This window comes from Kryptolebias marmoratus, linkage group LG14, assembly GCF_001649575.2.
Source record: "Kryptolebias marmoratus isolate JLee-2015 linkage group LG14, ASM164957v2, whole genome shotgun sequence".
NCBI classification, from domain to species: domain Eukaryota; kingdom Metazoa; phylum Chordata; class Actinopteri; order Cyprinodontiformes; family Rivulidae; genus Kryptolebias; species Kryptolebias marmoratus.
Window position 1 is genome coordinate 25849000 of NC_051443.1, and position 19780 is coordinate 25868779.

At 43.4% G+C, this 19780-nt stretch overlaps 3 protein-coding genes across 3 annotated transcripts in view; 2 read left to right on the forward strand and 1 right to left on the reverse strand.

Moving 5' to 3' along the window:
- The window catches only part of zmp:0000001301 (rab9 effector protein with kelch motifs), a 12190-nt gene extending 10826 nt beyond the window's left edge, over positions 1 to 1364 (forward strand). Inside the window, exons 16-17 of the mRNA XM_037979552.1 lie at positions 711 to 815; positions 1117 to 1364. Of these exons, the coding sequence (XP_037835480.1) occupies positions 711 to 815; positions 1117 to 1221 (210 nt within the window). The 3' untranslated portion in view covers positions 1222 to 1364. The remainder of the gene's footprint in view (positions 1 to 710; positions 816 to 1116) is intronic.
- Positions 1365 to 3769: 2405 nt separating this feature from the next.
- LOC108250918 (spindlin-1) lies at positions 3770 to 14393 on the forward strand. The gene is made up of 7 exons (XM_017441018.3): positions 3770 to 3925; positions 7876 to 7974; positions 8730 to 8778; positions 8867 to 9002; positions 9125 to 9242; positions 10922 to 11155; positions 11230 to 14393. The coding sequence occupies exons 2-7, from the start codon at positions 7935 to 7937 to the stop codon at positions 11427 to 11429; spliced, it is 777 nt and encodes a 258-aa protein (XP_017296507.1). The 5' UTR covers positions 3770 to 3925; positions 7876 to 7934; the 3' UTR covers positions 11430 to 14393.
- Positions 14394 to 16619: 2226 nt separating this feature from the next.
- Positions 16620 to 18905, reverse strand: dnajc25 (DnaJ (Hsp40) homolog, subfamily C, member 25). Its single transcript, XM_017441006.3, has 5 exons — positions 18530 to 18905; positions 17951 to 18103; positions 17468 to 17838; positions 17297 to 17396; positions 16620 to 17215 (listed from the first exon to the last, which is right to left on the reverse strand). The coding sequence occupies exons 1-5, from the start codon at positions 18848 to 18850 to the stop codon at positions 17093 to 17095; spliced, it is 1068 nt and encodes a 355-aa protein (XP_017296495.1). The 5' UTR covers positions 18851 to 18905; the 3' UTR covers positions 16620 to 17092.
- Between the last annotated feature and the right edge of the window lie 875 nt (positions 18906 to 19780).

Sequence of the window (19780 nt, forward strand, 5' to 3'; positions counted from 1 at the left end):
ATCTGATCTGATCTGATCTGATCTAATTTAATCTAATCTGATCTAATCTAATTTAATCTAATTTAATCTAATCTACTTTAATCTAGTCTAATCTGATCTAATCTAATCTAATCTGATCTGATCTAATTTAATCTAATCTGGTCTAATCTAATCTGATCTGATCTGATCTGATCTAATCTAATCTAATCTAATCTAATCTAATCTAGTCTAATCTAATCTAATCTAGTCTAATCTAATCTAATCTAGTCTAATCTAATCTAATCTGATCTAATCTACATAGTTAATATAATATAATGCAACCTGACCTTAACCCTAACCCTATCTAATCTACATAATTCAACTAATATAATTATATCTACATAACCTAATCTAAACTATGTAATTTTATTTATGTAATCTAATTTAATCTAATCTAATTCAGACTACTACTGATAATAATAATAACTATGATAATGATAATTATTTGTTAATCTGATCTAATCTATTTTAACCAATGTAATTTACTTTTTGGTTTAACCTAAATATTTAGTTTTTAATATAAAAGTATTTTCTTTTATAAATAATTGATCTATCCTGATATAATCTATTCTGATCTAACCCTAATCTGTCATATATTTCAGAGTAACTGTTTGTGTTTCGAGGGGAATATTTTTAGATTAGTTTGAGGTTTTTCTGAGGGATAATTTGGTGTTTGTGTGTTTTTGTGTCAGGAGCTGCAGGAGATGTTGGAAAGGCATCGTTCTCAGAACGAGGCGTGGCTGCGAGCGAGAGCCGAGGAGAACGACCGAGAGAGGAGGGAGCTCTGCAGACTCCGAGTCAGTGAACAAACAAATAAACAAACAAACAAACATGTTTGTTTTCACTGTCTGCAGCCATTAGTGTTTCTCCAGAAGGTGGATCAGTTTAAAAACAAAAAGTACAGAGAATGTTTCTGTTCTGAAGTAAAAGTGAGCACTGAGGAGAAAACACAGATGATATGGCGTCCCACAAGGCTCCGTACTCGGCCCAGTAGCTTCTGTTCCTGTCACACGTTCTCCTGACTCATTATTAGTTGCTGCTCCACAGTTTTACTCTGGTTCTTCCAGATGTGCAGCAGCTGATCCTTTGTTCTTACAGGAGGAGGTGCTGCAGGACCAGGAGAGGCTGAAGGAGGAGCAGCTCAGCGTCCAGAAACGGAGCGAACATCTGCTGTCCATCATGCAGCAGTTCAAAGGGATGTGAAGAAACCCACTCAGAGGGAGCTCTAAACCCACTCATGAGGGAGCTCTAAACCCGGTCCTGTTGGAGCTCTAAACCCGGTCCTGTTGGAGCTCTAAACCCGGTCCTGTTGGAGCTCTAAACCCGGTCCTGTTGGAGCTCCACAGCTCAGAGTTCAAACAGGAAGTTGGACTCTCGATGACTGAATTAAGTTTTATTTTACAGAATCAGTTTTTGTTTGATGTCAGAATGTTCTCCTAACTTTCTAAAACATCTGTACACAAACTCTCCTCAGTCTTTTCTCTTCTTCCACATCTAATAAATCCAAACTAGTTATTTTTTGTCTCTCTGCTGTCGGACTGATGGTTTTCTCTAAAATCCCCCCAGAGGTCAGAGGTCACGCACCCAAACTCTCATTGACTTCCATTCAGTCTGAGCTCAGAATTTTCTCTTTAAAGCAGGAAGTAAATCTTCTTTTTAACGTGTCTCTGACACGCGATATTAAACACTTATTTTGTGATAACGATAAATTACTGATTTATTGTTCAGCCCTGAAATGGTTCGATCGGATCTTAAGGCCTTCTGGTATAAAATATTACCACCATAGATCATAAAATACTGTTAGGATGTTCTCTGAATGAAAATATTTGTTTATTACATGAAAAACTCATTTATATCAAATCTGTTCAGTCATCCAACAAAGTGATGAACTCCTGTCAGGAACTGCAGCAGCCTGGACCAGAACCAAAACTGAACCCGTTTCTTCTTTAAGAACACCATAAATGTCATAATTCAAGATTTTTACAAAAATAATCTGTTGAAGTGATTTGACATTGGGACCCGTCTGTCCCTCTGTCCCCCTGTCCCCCTGTCCCTCTGTCTGTCTCCACTGTCGCATTCAACAGAAGGACGGATCACTATTCAGCAAGGGAAAACAGCGTAATGCGCCAGTCCAGCTCCTCTCGGTTGCACTATTTGGCAGAGAGTGGGAGGGGCGGGGGAGAGAGGGCGGAGCGTCAAGGTGGCGGCAGAAAACCCGGAAGTGAGGCGAGCAACGATACAAAATAAAAGCAGAAAGTTGAACCAAGTTAACTGTGAAGGTTTGTGACTATCTCAGATAAATATTGATTCTAATAAATTTAAAATAAATTCAGCACAAGTTTAATGACTTCCTGTAGTTAATGAGGTTATAACTGATCAGTTTGTAAAGTTTAATGTAAACGTATCGTTCAGCTGAAATACTAACTGTATTATTCAGAATTTGAATTTAGCTAGTTCTACAAAATGTTTTAGTGTTTTTATTTCACATCCAGCTGACATTTAAGATTCTGCGTTTGGGAGAACTTTCTCCCAGAAAGAAGTTTCCATCTTTCAATAACGGTACCGAGCTGAGTGATTTATTTTCAGAAACTCAGGATTTATTAAATTAAAAATAATATACTGGGGGGAAAAAATCTGCCAGGAAAGTCAAATGTTTTTCTAAACACTCAGACTTATCCAGACCTGGAAAATACTCCACACTAAAAACTGCTGGGTTATTTTGGTAACATAGGTTGGGTTTGTTTGACCAAATATTGGGTCAAATCGACCCGGTGATTGGGTCGGAGATGAGATGGACGTGTTTGTTCTTCGCAGTCAGTCAGAGCTGACTGGAGCTCAGCTTCAGGGTGTAAGAAGTGAAGGTAAGATGGTAAAAATAACTTTAATCAGGTTGGTTTTATTAGGAACTTTATGTTTATGTTTGTTTCCTGCTGACACTAACAGCAGTTAGCACCAACCCAAGTTCATCTAAGGTCAGTAGCTGTTCTGCACATGCACGAGTAAATAAACATTAATAATGGCGGACAGCAGAGAGCTGTTTATGTTCCTCAGCCGGTATAACATGAAGCATCAACCCAACCTGACTGTGAGTCCAAACATTCATCTTATTTATGACTGTTTAGACGCTCCAGACCGCCTGTTGAAAGCCCAGCGTCTGTGTTGCCAAATATGCAATATTTACCCTTTTTATAACACAGTTTTAGGGTCAGGTCCCCCTCCCTTTCTGAGCACATGTTCACCCATTACAACACACAGCTCCGAGAAAGTTTGGGTCAAAATAAATTTATTATAAAGTGTCAGAATGATAGTTCATCATTTCCTATCTGGCAACCCTTCCTGAAACTACAGCCGTATCCATGTAAGTGTTTTTTTTCTTGATTTGCCTCAATAAACATGGAAAACACAAATATTTCCAGAGATGTTTCTAATGTAGCCAGGGGCTAATAGGCAGCTTCACATTTAAATAGCTGTAATTCAACAAGTTAATAATTTAAATCCAATTTATGGGCTGAAAACTTAACCCAGAGCTGCGTTACAAATTAGCTTGTTTTAACCCAGTGTGTAAAAACAGATGACATACTTTTCAAGACTACATTACAGACAGGAATTTATGGACAAAAGCTAAAAGAAAAGCTCTTATTTCACTGAATAATATTGTTTTAGTTGTCCCTCGGAACTGTCAGCGTGATAAAATATTTAGTTGGTGCGTCGCAGGGCTTTTACTGTGAAAGGCTGAACCGGATGTTTAGCCTTCCGTTGCTTGTAGCTTAGCATCCGTGGGAGCGATGGCCGTGGAGTGCCTGTGGTTCCTGTGAAGTGGAAACGGGCTCTGTGGACGGACACCAGGAGGCCAGAACCCCCGGCCCGGCCCGCTCGGAACCCCGCTTCTTTAAAAACAACCTTCACGGTAAGGCAGGACCGAGCTCGCGCCCGCCCGCGCGCAGGTAAACAACACACGGCGGAGTGGAGCGTTCGTTTTGTTCGCTGCGTTCTCCCGCCGAGGGGGAGGGGCGGGAGAGGCGGCGGCAGGCAGCCGGGGACCGAGCCCGGACCGCGGCCGTCTCCCCGTCCGGGACGTCCCCGCCTTTTCCCCGCAGGTGCTGCTGTCGGCCGGGCCCCGACCGCCCGCGGGCCCCGGGCTCCTTCCCGCCCCCCCTCGGCCTCCTCCTGGTCTGTCAGAAAAAACATGGCTGCCGCTGGCCCCGCAGGAGCTGCTGCTGCTTCTCACTGCAGATGTTTTTAAAACTGCAAACTATCCGAGTAAAGATTTACTCCGAGGAAGCAGAAACAGGTTTCCTAAAACAGTTTCCTGTTTGGCAACAAAAACAAACAAACAAACAAACCAGTCTTCAGGTAAATCAGATCAAACTGAAATAAAAACATAGTTTAAAGAAGTCACACAAAAACAATTCAGATTCAATTATTTACATTTAAATTGGATTTAAGTAATTAGATTTAAGCTTTAATCGGTCAGTAGCTAAATTATATATTAATTAAAAGCAATTAATTAGAATTTCATTGAACGTCTGTATTCATTTGGAATAATTGGATTAAAATAAACTGTTTGTAAAATATTGTTCTTAAATTTAAAATAATTTAGAACTGGAAAATTAAAAAGGATTAGAGTATAATTAACTTGAATTAAATTGGAAATAAGTAGTTTAAAACTGGATTGAATTAAAGTTCAGATTCAGATTATTTTACTTTGAATCGATCTGGAACAATTGGATTAAAATAAACTGAATATATAAAATCTAATTATTAGACTTCAGTTAGAATCTGTCTGATGAGTTGGAGTAAACTGGACCGGTCCAGAACAGAATTAAAGTGGAAATAATCTGATGAATCTGAACTACACTGAAGTAGATTAATTTAAATTAATCTGTAAATAATTCACTGTTCAGTCAGAAGATTACAGCAATAAATTAAACTAGAAGTAATTGGAGTTACAGATTAAAACCTTGAATCTGATTTCACTGGTTATTACTGAATTGGATTAAAGCGGAGAGAACCAGATTCAATTAGACTCAGTTTGATTTGAGTTTAATTCTAAATGTTTTACATCAATTTAAGTATAAATTAAAGGATGTGGAGAAAATAAACTGATTTCACTTGGGTCGTAGGGATGTTTGAATCGAGGTGAATGAATGAATTGGACTGGTAAAAACTGGATTGGACTGACCCGGACTCTTTGGACCGGGTCGCTTGTTGGGTTTTATCGGCGGGCGATAGTGATTTTACGTTTGTGTTTCCAAAGTATCCCACGAGCCACTGGATGGATTTTATTGAAACTCTTAGGAAAGTAATCACTGGAGGTACGTCTACATCTGATCACCCTGTGGAGACAAACCCATTCAAGATGGCTGCCACTGCTAATTAACTCCGACCAACACTAAGTGGCTGTTACTCAGTTTTACAGATGCTGAGCTGAAATCTGGGGTGGTGGTAGCTGAGAGTCATCTCCAACAGACTCTGTTCAGATCCATCCGGCTGGTTGTAAGATATTTTGCTAACAGGCATAAGAACATTCACAGGAAGTTACACAGGAAGTTAGGTGGCGTTTTGGTGTTTTTCTTGGCGCTGTGTGAATGCTCCATCGCCTCCTCTGGTTTTAACCCTTTCATTCGTTAACCTCTTGGTTTGTAACACGATTGGTCAACAGGAGACTGAAGATCATCAGATGACAGGAAGCCAGGTCGCGGTCACGTGGTCGCCAGGTGTTTGTTTTTGTCCTCGAGACACTCGGATCAGAACTCCCAGGAAGCTCCTTCTCCCTTCAGGAAGCTCCTCCCTCCTCCTGGAAGCTCCTCCCTCCTCCAGGAAGCCCCTCCCCCTCCAGGAAGCTCCTCCCCCCTCCTGCGGCATTAAACCGGCTCCTCAGCTCTCCTGTCCTCGTTCAGATGTTTTCTTCCCTTCCCGTGACCAGACGTGTTTATTAAACCGCCTGAGACAGAACGCTGTTTGACGGCGAATGATAATGAGCGAACAAAGGGGGCGTGTCCCGGCGCCACCCGGCCGAGGAGCACTTCCTCCACGAAGCTCCGCCCATGTCTCTGCTGTCTTAAAGCTCAGAGGTTCCTAAGTTTTCCTGGAACAGTTGGAAAGACGGCTGGATTTTCTAACAGCAGAAGAAACAAAATGGCTCCATTACAGCTGATAACCACGCCCACAACAACTCCTGACCAATCACACGACACCTGGGTCAAACCCCTGGGAGAAACAGTTCGTTCAGATCCTCGAGTCGAGGAACCGCGAGAACAAAAATGACGTCATTTTCATCACGTGACCACGAGACCGAGCCGACTTCCTGTCCTCTGACGGAGGACAAAGCCGACTTCCTGTCCTCTGACGGAGGACGGAGCCGACTTCCTGTCCTCAGACGGAGGACGGAGCCGACTTCCTGTCCTCTGACGGAGGACGGAGCCGACTTCCTGTCCTCTGATGGAGGACGGCAGCAGCTTGAGAAGAACGAGAAAATATTTAATTTTCGATCAGATTATAATTTGTTTTTTGGAGTGTTCTGTTTGTTTTCTTTAATCCGGACCGTTTTATTCGTGCAGCTTTTTGGTGAAAGTTTAGTCTTTAAACATGTTTCTGAATAAACCCGACCTGACCCAAGTGGAGTAAAGAACTTCTGACCCGACCCTTCAGTTTTTATTCCTTCCAGCTGCTGAATCAGAACCAGAGGACCAGATCTGAGCCAGCTGCTGTGGGGGGGAGAAGGTTCTGTTGGGTTCTGTTGGGTTATATATGGGATCCAGCGTCAGGTTAGGATCTGTGAGACTTTTAGGCTCAAGGAGCTCCTGAAACCTTCAGTTTTCTGGTTCTGATGTTTAATGACATTAAGGTCCGGGGCGGCCGGGCCCTCCAGGACCGGCGGGTGACTCATGAGGAGGAGAATTAGTCCCAGCTGCAGAAAGTCTGCCTGTCGAGGTTCTGGTGGTTCTGATTCCCCTGAAGCTCAGCAGGAATGTGTCTGAGGTTTGGTAGGAAGCCTTCTGAGGGTTCTTCTGTCCGGGTCGTCGGAACCAGGGTTCTATCAGGGTTCTGGTTGCATTTATGGGATGTGGTTGGGTCTTCGGTCTTGGAGGCCTTGAGCGGAGTGAGCAGTCAGAGGGTCAGAGGTGTTATATAACACCTTCTCACCTGCTCCTCGGATCAATAATTAAAGTTTGGGCTTCAGTTTCTCCTTTCTGTTTTCAGGCCCGACTCGGTTCAAGGTGTCGTAAAACATAATGGGTCTGAAACGTTTTTTAGAGCCTGAGGAGGTCCGTCGGCCCCTGCTGTCCACAAACAGGAAGCGTGACACAAAACTCACCTTCAGCTGAGTCTCAAGGTTCGTTTCGGCTTATAAAAGAACCCCTCTGAGAGAGAAGAAGGTCGACGGTTCACCTCACTGTAAAATCTATTTTATACAGATGTTAACATCTGATTCTGCTCCAGAAGTCTTCTGGTTCCTTCAAGTCGAGCAGCCATGTTGTTTTTAGAGAGAAGAGGCTTTAACCTTTGACCTTTGACCTGCTAACTGAGGCTGTAGAGTCTGATGGAGCTCACTGCACGGTCTGACCTTCAGGGTGAAGATCAGCAGCTCCAGATGACCTTTGACCCTTCCCAGACTGCTTCTCTGAGGTCATTGCTGATGTCTTTCCGCCCTGGCGTTGTGTTAACACAGAGCAGGAGGACCTGCTGATCCAGAACCTCTGAGACTTCAGTTCTTCAATCCCAGCTTTAACTTTTGCTTTAGTTTCTCAGATACTGACCCAGTGAAGGTTCATGAGGTTCTGGAGGTTCTTCTGGTCCTCAGAGCAGCTGCTGCAGCTGTCAGACTCTCAGGTAACGACTCTCGTCTCCTTTCAGGTCTGTTGGTTCTGCAGCTGCGTGGCCGGGCAGCTCGGCTGCCCCCCGCCTCCAGATGAATGAAGAGCCCACCGGGTCACCGAGACGCAGCTGATACAGGTCAGGCCTCACCCTGTCACCGCTTCACTGTTTCACCCCCTCACCCTGTCACTGCTTCACCCTGTCACCCCCTCACCCTGTCACCCTGTCCCTTCTTCACCCTATCACCCCTTCACTGCATCACTGTTTCACTGCTTCACTGCTTCACCCCCTCACTGGTTCACCCCCTCACTCCTTCACCCCTGCAGGTTGTTAGCTGTTTTCAGCTGACCTGAGGTCAGTTTTGAAGCGATTCTGTTCAGACATTTTAAATCTTCTAAGTCCTCGTTGAGCTCAGTCGACTCGCAGGTTTAATGACCTTCTGCAAGAATCAAACGGCAGGAAATATAAAACATGGCGGCTCGACGTCACCGCCAGCAGGAACTGAAGGTCTGAGTTCTGATCCGTTTTCTCTGAGGTTTTATTTCTGTTCCAGATTCTCACTGAGCTGCCACCTTCCTCTCCTCTGAGATGATTAATGTTTGGGTTCTGTCTGATCCGATCTGAACATCAGAACCGGGCCTGGAGGCGGCGCCTGAAATGTCCAGCGTTTCGAGCGCCCTGTGTTTGAAAATAACGGCAGAGTTTTGTGCGTACAGCTTCACTGTCGGCCGTGCAGATTATTTTGTTTCCCGCCCCGACGTTAAGGATTGAATCTGCTGCAGAATTCAGAAATGAAGACGGGCGAGTCGGACTCGTTTAGCTGCTCGTTGAGGTTTTCCTTTCACCCGCCGTCTCTCCTTGTCGTCCTCTAACACGTTTGTCCGTGTCCTCAGGACATGCAGGTGTTTCTGCAAACATGATGAAGAAGAAGAACCCGCACAAGTGAGTAGAAGCTTCATGCGTTTGGTTTTGTGCCGCCGAGGAGGCGACGGCCCGCTTTGAGACGTCTGTGTTTCGTGTCTCTCTGAAGAAAACACAAGAGCAGTCTGGGCCCGACCACCAAGGTTCTGTCCCAGCCGCGGCGCAACATCGTCGGCTGCAGGATCCAGCACATCTGGAAGGACGGCGGCGGACACGTGGTGTGGAAAGGAACGGTTCTCGATCAGGTAACCAATCACAGGAGCCGAGCGTCATCCCTAACAGACCCCGAGCTTCAGCGTGCACGGCGGCTCGCGACGCGCACGGCTCCGGAAACGTTCGGTTTCATGTTTTAAACGTTTGTTTCCAGGTTCCCGTGAACCCGTCGCTCTACCTGATAAAGTACGATGGATTCGACTGCGTTTACGGTCTGGAGCTGCACAAAGACGAGCGGGTCCAGGGCCTGGAGGTTCTGCCTGACAGACTGGGTGAGGCTGGGCTGAGACCCGAGACAAGACCGAGACAGAACCGAGACAGACCCGAGACAAGACCGAGACAGAACAGAGACAGAACAGAGACAGAACAGAGACAGAACAGAGACAGAACAGAGACAGAACCGAGACAGAACTGAGACAGACCTGAGACAGAACTGAGACAGAACAGAGACAGAACAGAGACTGAACCGAGACAGAACTGAGACAGACGGGAGACTGAACCGAGACTGAACCGAGACTGAACCGAGACTGAACCGAAACAGAACCAAGACAGAACTGAGACAGACCTGAGACTGAGCCGACACAGAACAGAGACTGGACCGAGACTGGATCGACACAGAACCGAGACTGAACCGAGACAGAACTGAGACTGAACTGAAACAGAACCAAGACAGAACTGAGACAGACCTGAGACAGACCTGAGACTGAACCGACACAGAACCGAGACTGAACTGAGACTGAACCGAGACAGAACCGAGACAGAACAGAGTCATGACCAAGACAGAACCAAGACTGAACCGAGACAGACCCGAGACAGAACCAAGACAGAACCGAGACAGAACCGAGACTGAACCGAGATTGAACCAAGACAGAACCGAAACAGAACCGAGACTGGACCGAGACTGAACAGAGACAGACCTGAGACAGACCCGAGACAGAACCGAGACAGAACCGAGACTGGACCGAGACTGAACAGAGACAGACCTGAGACAGACCCGAGACAGAACCAAGACAGAACCGAGACAGAACCGAAACAGAACCGAGACAGAACCGAGACAGAACTCAGCAGTGAATCTGTTTCTGAAATCATCTGAATCGGATGAATTTTCTGTCAGCTTCAGGAAATGAAACAAACTCAGAATTAATTCTGTTTAAGATGTTATTTTACTGAAACGACACGTAAAACTTAAGGTTAGTGTCTAATTTTTGGTTTGCAGACTGACTCAAGTTTGTAAAAATGATTCAGTTCATTTTTATGGAAATATAAGGATGACTAAAATCTGTTAAACAAATAAACAAATAAAATTACTTTTTAAAGAAACTAGTAAATATGGAAGTAAAAAAACAAAATCAGCAGAACAATAAAAACACAAAAACAGAACAATATATTTTTATTTATTTTACATTTTTTCTTCATTTGTGGTTTTTATTTAGATGAAAATATATTTTTTTTGTAAATGCATCACTTCACTGTTTTCTCTTTGTTTTTAAATTATTTTTCTGTAATCTATATTTTTTTATCCATTTACTTTATCATAATAATACTTTTTTTGTCTAATTGCGTTGTTCCTGTTGCTTTTCTCTTAATTTCTTTTCCTAAATTTTAGTTCAGAAGAATATTTTTATGTATAATAAGTTAAACTAAGTGATAAACTCTATATACTAAATGGAAAATATTAAATAAAGAGATAAAATAAATTATATAGAGAAAACAGCTATTTTCAAACATAAAAATAAAGATAATTTGTTTTATTTGAAAATAAAATCAAGTAGTTGAACAGAAAATATGAAATTAAATTATTTTAAATTTATTTTCATTCAGAAAACTGGTTTTATTTAGTTTAATCTCTTTAGTTTTCTGCTGTCATTGCTGATGTCTTTCCGCCCTGGCGCTGTGACATCACTTCCTGTTTTTAGCCTCTCTCGGACCGAGTCTCTGTTCTTCTTCGCAGCCAAGTCCCGCCTGACGGACGCCAGCCTGGCGGAGGCCATGATCGGGAAGGCGGTGGAGCACATGTTCGAGACGGAGGAGGGGCCTAAGGAGGAGTGGCGGGGGATGGTTCTGGCCCGGGCGCCCATCATGACCACCTGGTTCTACATCACCTACGAGAAGGACCCGGTCCTCTACATGTACCAGCTGCTGGACGACTACAAGGAGGGCGACCTGCGAATCATGCCCGACTCCAGTGAGTTCCCCTCCGCCTGTCGGCCATGTTGTAGCTCCGCCCTGTCCTGATCTCGTGTGTCCTCACACCCGCAGACGACAGCGTCCCGGCGGAGCGGGAGCCCGGCGAGGTGGTGGACAGCCTGGTGGGCAAGCAGGTGGAGTACGCCAAAGAGGACGGCGGCAAACGAACAGGCATGGTCATCCATCAGGTGGAGGCCAAACCGTCCGTCTACTTCATCAAGTTCGATGACGACTTCCTCATCTACGTGTACGACCTGGTGAAGACTTCGTAAAGACTCGGCTGACGGTCGTCTTTCCACCTGTAAATCAGACTGAAAGAAATCCTCATTTTTACTTTTTCTTTATTTCGTCCCGACTCGTCTGAGGCGATTTGTCGCCTGGAAGTTGTGTTTGAGAGTAGAGAGGTTTCACAATCTGACTTTCTGATCAAATTAATCCAGATAAATAGGATAAAACTGAACAACAGGAGCTTTTTCCTCCCAGGAATTCCAAGCGAACTCACCGAGGAAACGCTGCTGGAAGTTTTTTTTTTCATCCCAGTGGAGAAATGTAGCCTGGAGTCTGTTGATGAGCAGAGCTGCAGTTTTAAAACCATCACTTAAATCAGTAAAAACCAGAAGAAGAAGAAGGACTCCTGGACAGGAAGGAGCTGTTAAAATAAAAGCTCCGACGTACGGAAGCCAGTTTCTGCCAAATTAAACAAACAGCTGGAAATTTAAAACAAAAAATATATATGCTGCAATTAATCAGTGTTAATATACAGAAAAAGGGGAAATCCTGGTGAGCTTTTTAAAAATAATGGTTTAAATAAAATGAATAATTAGTTTTTCAGTCCAGACTTGTGACTTAGATCTAATTTATTTTAATCTATAATTAATATTAAAGGAGTTTGAGTTTAATTAGTTGGTTCCACGTCTCCTGGAGGAAATCCTGGACCTCGCAGATCAACAGAAGACGGATTTTCTTTTTATTTATTTTGAAATCACGTAACGAGCTTCTGTTATTTCCAGGGTTCAGATTCTGCTTCTCGTCACGGCCGAACGGCTCCCTGCCTGAGCTTTTTTCATGTAATTTCACTGAAGCCTTTAAAGTTTACCGTCTCGTCCTTTTTTTTGTTTGTTTTTTTAAGAGCGATGGGAAAAAGAAACTGGTTCGTGGATGAACGGGAGATTTAACGCTCCTTAAATCGACACCTGGACTGCTTTTTAGTTTTTCTTTTCTGGACTGAAGTCGCTGGAAGAACTCGTTGCAGTTTTCGTTCTCGAAGGCACCAGTTGGACTCCGAGGTTCGAGGTTCGAGGTCTCGTCTCGGCTCACCTTCGTGTTTCTGTGTAGATAAAACCGCGGCTGAAACAAACGTATCTCTGCTCGTAATTCCACCTGAATCGGATCAAAGTTTCTCCGGGACGTCCAAAAAAAAAACCAGCCAGCAAAGGTTTAACCGTCTTTGTTTAACTAAAGTAGTTTAGATTTTTATTTGGATTTATTGCAGACTGAAGGTTTTCCATGTGCTGAAGGATAAACAGTTTATTTTAACACTTGTGCAGAAAGCAGGGATGTCCCGATCCAGATTTAAAATCTTTAGGATGAAGGTTTCGCCCGTTTTGTCACAAAATGCAAACTATGAGAACGATAACGTGATTGTAACGACTGTTCTGATGTAGGAAAACAAAGTTGTTTTTATTATTAAATTGCTTTTTTACCATTTTAATTCTTTTTACGTAGCTTATTATTACTTTTTTTATTAAAATAATCAATTATAAAATGTAATAAATAAGGATGTTTTCACAAAAAGTTCTTAACAAATCTACCAAATGCTGCAGAAACCAAACTCTTGTTTAAATATATATATTTATTTTAGAATCAGTATTACATTTTGTGTAGCTTTGCAGTAATTAAACCTCTAAAACTGGAAGTGTAAGTATTTAATAATTCAGTAAAACCAAACTAATTGTTTGTTTAATAAAACTGAACTCAGTATTTTGTTCTGTAGCTACATTTATTACGTCATATTTTAATTTTTACTCAAACATGCTAACGTCTTAATGTTCCTGTTCTGTAATATTAGAGACATATAATTAGTTTTATTAATGTTTAAAAATATATATTGTGTTTAAGTTATCAGTGGGGGGAAGCAATGGTTTAAAAAGTTATAATAAGGCTAATTAGCCGTATGCTAACTTCATGCTAACATGCTAATGATCACGTTTAGATTATCTGCAGTTAATTCATTAAGATTAGTGATCTGTAATTTGGTTTATTATTTGTTAAAGATTATAAATTTTAAATTATCAGTGATGGGAAGCAGTAGTTTAATGATTTGTCTTATTATGCTAATTAGCCATATGCTAACGACATGCTAACGAGTTGTTTGGATTGTCTCCTGTTGGTGATATTAGTGACATTTATTTATTTTATTGATGAGAGAAAATTGTGTTGAAATTATTAGTTGAGGGTAAAAACTGTGGTTTAGAAATGTTAATTAAATCATGTTTGTCTTAGTGTGCTAATTAGCAATGTGCTAACTACATGCTAATGTTTCAGTTTGGATTCAGTAGTTTTAGTGATATATAATTTGTTTTATTAATGTTATAAATAGATGCTGTGTTTGACGTATCCGTGGGGAAAAGCAGTGGTTTGAAAACACAAAATCACATCTGTCTTACAGCGCTAATTAGCCTTATGCTAACTACTTCCTGTTGAACTCAGAACAGCAGATCCTTGATAACAATCAGAGGCAAATGTCTTCATGTTGATCGGACTGGATCGGGACATCCCTGTAAAAAAATAAAGATTTTAACTTGTTTTTATCACAGCCAACAAATATTCAGCACGATGCTAGCTTAGCTTAGCTTAGCTTAGCTTAGCTTAATGGTTTGCATCATCAGTCTGCTTCAAACAGTCGGACATGAAATAGAAAAACAAACTTTGTGTAACATTGTTTATTTTTTGGAGCTTTCTGTCGGATCGACGCAAAGTGTGTGTGTGTGTGTGTAAAACCTTCAGTGTGTGTGTACTTCCTGTGACGTAGTTGGACAGATTCTTCTTACAGATGTTGTTATATATGTATAAAAACAGACGGAGATCTGCGGGTCTCTGAGGTTGTGTAAACGTTTGATCGCTCTCATCTCAGCAGGAACAGACGGGCCTTCCATCATCCTTCTGCCTTGTGTTATTTGTTTTTGTATGTTAAAATATGTATGTTAATAATTTTTATTGTTAATGGAGAACCTTAACGCCGTGCTTTGTCTTCTTTTCTCTAGTTTCACTTCAGGTAAATCACATCTCACACCACTCTAACTTTATTTAATAACGAGAAACCTGCTTTTAGGTTATTTTTTAACTCAGGATCTCGTTTAAACCACTTCCTGTGGCAGCTTACGTCACCTTTGGACAGGTTCTTTGGTTGGGAACCTGCAGAAAATTCAAATTTGTTTTGCAGGATTAAATACCAGGGCGGAAAGACATCAGCAATGACCGTCTGGGAAGGGTCAAAGGTCATCCGGAGAGGAAGATTATTCACGAGAGGAGACATTTAGGACAGCAGCAAACTCACCCTGAAGGTCAGACCGTGCAGTGCTCAGAGAAATGAGCTCCATCTCAGACTCTTCAGTTCGCAGGTTAAAGGTTAAAGGTCAAAGGTCATATCGGTACAGTTAGAAAAAGATTTGTTTGGAACATATCAGCCCAACAGTGAAGCACGGAGTTGGGAGGTTGGTGGTTTAGAACCTAGTTTTTCTTACACTGTTTCTACAGTTTGGTTTAGTTTTTGTCTAAAATGTAAAGATGTTGAGTTAAAGGTTTATTTATCTTTATTCTTATGATTCTGAAGGCAGAAATTCATGTTAAAGGTAAAAACTTTAACAGAACTAAAACTAAAACTTGACTTGGTTTCAAAAAGAATCCATTTAAGTTTCCATCAAGTTAAATGTGTAATCTCATCAACAAGAGAATTACTTCAGAGTCCAATTTAACCTAAAATAATCCAATTTTTCCAATTAAACCTCAGAAAAAAGACGACTTCTCGTCTAATTCAGAGCCTTTCATCTCCAGTTTAATTCAGTTTATAAGAAAATAGATAAATTCCTTAAAGAAATTATATACAGTCTATATATTTTGCATTAAATGACTCTTTAATGACGGTATCTGCTGCATGTCAGTGAATCTTTCTGCACTAGAGGGCGCCATAGTCTCAAAGTTTCCTTTTATTATGAGAAAAACAACCTGGACCCGTGGTTCTGACCCGTTAGGACCAGATCAGGCTGTTTTTAGAAGATGATGAAAATGTTAAAAACAGATCGTTCATCCCGATGAGACCCGGAGTATTTCAGGGATCAGAAACCAGAAGTTGGTTTCAGAGACAAAGATCTGAGTCCTGCTTCCTGTTCCTCTTCTGTGATGCGTCAGTGAAGAACGACCTTGCTTATCTTCATCGTCATCTGCCTGTTTTCAGATGATGGTTCTGTTCAGGTCGTGACCTTCAGCATGTCCTCAGAGTCAGAGGTCCTGGTTCTCCACGTGGGTCGGTGACGAGTCTCTGCCTCGAGCAGAGTTCAAGGATCTGCTGTGTCTCCAAGTTCTGCCTTCCAACCCTCTGAGGTCCTGAGGTTCCTCTGTAGGTTGGGCCGGGCTCAGAGCTCCATCATCCAGGAGGAGCTCGGAGTAGAGCCGCTGCTCCTCCTCCTCAGCAGGAGTCAGCTGAGGAGGAGCAGACATCTGATCGCTCTGGGAGGAGGCCTGAGGGAACACCTCAGGACCCCCAGGAGGAGCTGGAGAGTCACTGGGAGGAAGGATGGACCCGGTACCTCCAGAACCCGACCACAGATGACCTCCACCGAGGAGGTAGATGTTCTCAGTGCTGTTTGTTTGTTTGGAGGTTGTCACAAAGAACAAAGGATTAAATTGACCTTTGGCCTAGGCGGAGGTTTGCGCTCTCAACACGCAGTGATGACATCATCACCGGTCAGTCCTGATGCCGGGTCTCGTTGAAGGTCTGAGCTTCTAGTTCCAGCATAATTTGAATCCTGTCCTCCCACCGAAAGGACCAAATGTGGAACCTGAGCATCGACGACGAGCGAGTCCTGATAACCATCTGCTGAGAACTTCCACATATGACTTTGTCTTTTTTCACTTATGCAATAACTCCCGAGTGGTGCAAACGTTAAATATGGAGGGCTTTTAATTTATCTGCCTTTTTCTCTGACAGAAACTCAGATCGGACCTGAAGTCCAGCGTTTATCTGCAAAAACACTCAAGTTGGAACTAAACTCCAACCTAATTAATTCATCTGAGCCTATTCTCTTATTTTAGGTCATAATATTAACTTTGAAGAAGATCAAACTCTAATTTAACAGTTAAATTCTATATATGCATGTTTTGATATGTATATTATTAAACTCCAGTGACTCACCGTCGCCCCCTGAGGTCACAGAGTGGTACTACAAGAAAGGACAGTCAGCTGATCAGTGTGATACTCTGAGATGTTTAAAAACAATCTGCTTTTTATTGATTTGAGATAAATACAATCATCTATCATCATCGACTGATGGACTCTTTGTTCGTTGCTGCTTTATCCAAGGACACTTAGAGCTGCTCCCAGGTCAGTTTCACAGAAAAACTCATAATTTATCCGTCTGTTTGGACCAGCAGGAGAAAACTAAACGTAACATATTTATCATGAACCCTAACTGAAGCTGAAAAATAGACTTTTCTTGATTTTTGTTTGGGGAAAATAAAAATGCATCCAAATAAAAAGGTAACTCAAATATGTGGAGCCTCGGCGTTTCCTGTCTGAGGCCTGATTCTTAGGAAAATATCTCTTTTCTGAAGTCCAACAGGCGGACGTAGCGTTCGTCCACGCAGCGCGGTGCGGGCGCCGTCCGTTTGGGTCGGCGCTGAGGCAGATGTGTTTGCTTTGGGCGGACGGCGAGGACCGTCAGTCGTCTGCGAACGTCAGCCGGCCCGGCCCCTTGTTCTTCATCCAGCGGCGGTACTGCTTCATCTTCGAGTCGGTCGCCATCTTCAGCTTCATCTCCTCTTCCCGCTCCTTTCTGTAAACCTGGAAGACGCAGTGGAGGGAGTTCAGAGTCACTGAAGGAAAACAGGAAGTTACTGTGACCCGATCCGGAACCAGCCGTACCTCATAGTTCTCTTTGATCCAGATCCGTTTCTCCAGGAAGGTCTGCTTGGTGTCCTCGTCCAGATCATCAAACTGAGACTGCGACATCTTCATGTTCCGCCTGAGAACCAACAGGGCGGAGGTAAGCATGGCATTCATCACCTGTCAGGTGAGCGTCGGCCACAAACAGACCTGATGATGTAGAGCTTCTCCTCGTCGCCGTACTCCTCCCTGCAGACGGTGAAGCGGTAGACCCAGGACATGTACCAGGCCACGTACAGGGTCAGGTAGTAGGGGAAGAGGACCATCTGACACAGCAGGATGTCCCACACCTTCGGCTTCTTGTAGCCGCCTTTGATGTCAATTTTGTTCTTGATGATGTCGCGGATCACCTCCTCCTCCTGCTCCCGGATCTCCTCCTTGGAGCGCCGGTTCTTGCCCTTCTCCTTCATGCGGTTGAGGAGGCCCTGCTGCTTGGCGATCTCCGTGGCCTGGATCCGGTACTTGGGGACCGTGACCAAGTAGTTGATGGCCTTATTGTAGCTGTTGAACCAGCTGTAGTACTGAAAGGAGACAGAGTGGACGTAAGACTTTGGCTGCTTTTTAAATTCTGTTTCAGCCCTTATAACCAGCATCTTACTCCATAACTCAAGGGATGAGCCGGAGTGGTCGTACCTGGACGATGGAGATGGCACAGATGGTGACGAGGATGACGATCCTGACGTCCACTTTGGGGGCGAGCCGCCTGCGGTAGTAGGCGTAGTAGTGCTGGTAGTACTCCTCGGGGTGGTCCAGCATGTAGTCGTAGTCCCGCCGCGTGTCCTCATCCTGCACACGGAGACAAAAACGCTTCATTTCTGCTCTTATTTCAGCACCAAATCCATTCCTGACGCTTCGGCAGCACCGCAGAGTTTCACTTAAACAAATGAGACCAACACGTGGATGTTTACCCATGATGCACAACTGCATATTTGGACAAAACAAAACTTAAAACACCTCATTGCAACTGTGAAGCACGGTGGTGGAGGGCTGATGATCTGGGGGCGTTTCACTCACTGGTTCTGTGTGTTTTTTTTTTAGTAAAAGTGTAGAGTATTTGTTGTTGTGATGATCTCATGAACAAACCTTACTAAATTTAACATTTTTACCGCCTGAGTACAAACTGAACACTACCTGGGATCACTTATTACCAGAAACGGTGTCTGTAGGAGGCTAGAATGAGGATACTGGTCTCGTCAGGAGGCTGGTACCGACCTTCAGGGTTTCGTAGGCCGTGGCGATGAGCAGGAACTTGTCTGCGGACTCCTCGTCCCCGGGCTCCTCGGGTCTGTACCGGTCCGGGTGGTACCGGCGGGCCAGCTGCCGGTAAGCCCGGGCGATCTCCGCCTTGGAGGCCTCCCTGGTGACGCCGAGCACGTCGTAGCAGACCTCCGTGCCGCAGTACAGACCCTCCACCAGCGCCGTGACCGCGGGCAGGGAGGACACGGACACCAGGAGCACCGCGAGCCGCCACCAGCCGCCCCTCGCCGGGGCCCGCGCGCCTCCGCAGCGGCTCCGCTCCGGAGACGGACTCATCTCTGCTGCTCCTGCTGCTCAGACTCGGAGCTTCTGCGGAGGCGCGCGCTGATGACGACATCAATGCGCCCGGGGCGGGGGGATGACGAAGCCGCGAAGATCGTTTGTGCCGTTTTTACTTAAGGTAAAATAATGAGCGTTTAAGAACCGTTTTTTACTATTTTTACAAAACCGTTAGACATCAGAATCATCCTTATATAACTATCAAGGTAAAGTATGGAGTTTATTAGAATGACTTCAAACTTGTCAGGCGGAACAGCGTTTGTGACCCTGCAAACCTCCGAACCAAGCCTATTTTTTTTCTGTTACCTTTAAATTAATATAATTAACACGCTCTATTTAGCTGGTTAAACGCATTAATAGTATGCTGTTGTAATGTTTTTAAATATAACCGCCGCCGCCATCCGGGTGACAGGAAAACAAGTTATTTGAAAATAATATATCCACCATATATTATATGTTGTGAAAACAGCATCTAATAGACGATCTTTGATCTTAGCCCTGAATGATGACGTTGCAGCAGCTCTCTGTCTCCCCCTGCTGGCCAAATCCTAGCATAACAGCAGCGACAAAACTACAACTAATAAAACTATTTTTGTTCATAACTACAAGTCTAAAAAACTAAGAAAAGTATTCAGATGTTGCTCTTTTTATCTCATCTACTTAGTTTTCCTTTTAAGGAGTCAAAACGTGTTTTTTATTTATTTAAATCATAATTTTATCATCCTGTTTTAAGGTGGTCTTGAGCAATAGTTTTCCAGACTGAATGTTTTTTTGTTCTAATCTGGCATTTTTTATTTTAGAGAAACTGTTTCCTTTTTTTAGGAAAGTATTAGATAATAATATAATAAAATAAATATATCTGTGAGGAAACGGCTTAGGTGAGATTATGTTAGGATGCTTAATCCTGATTTTAACGAGAGGATGGAG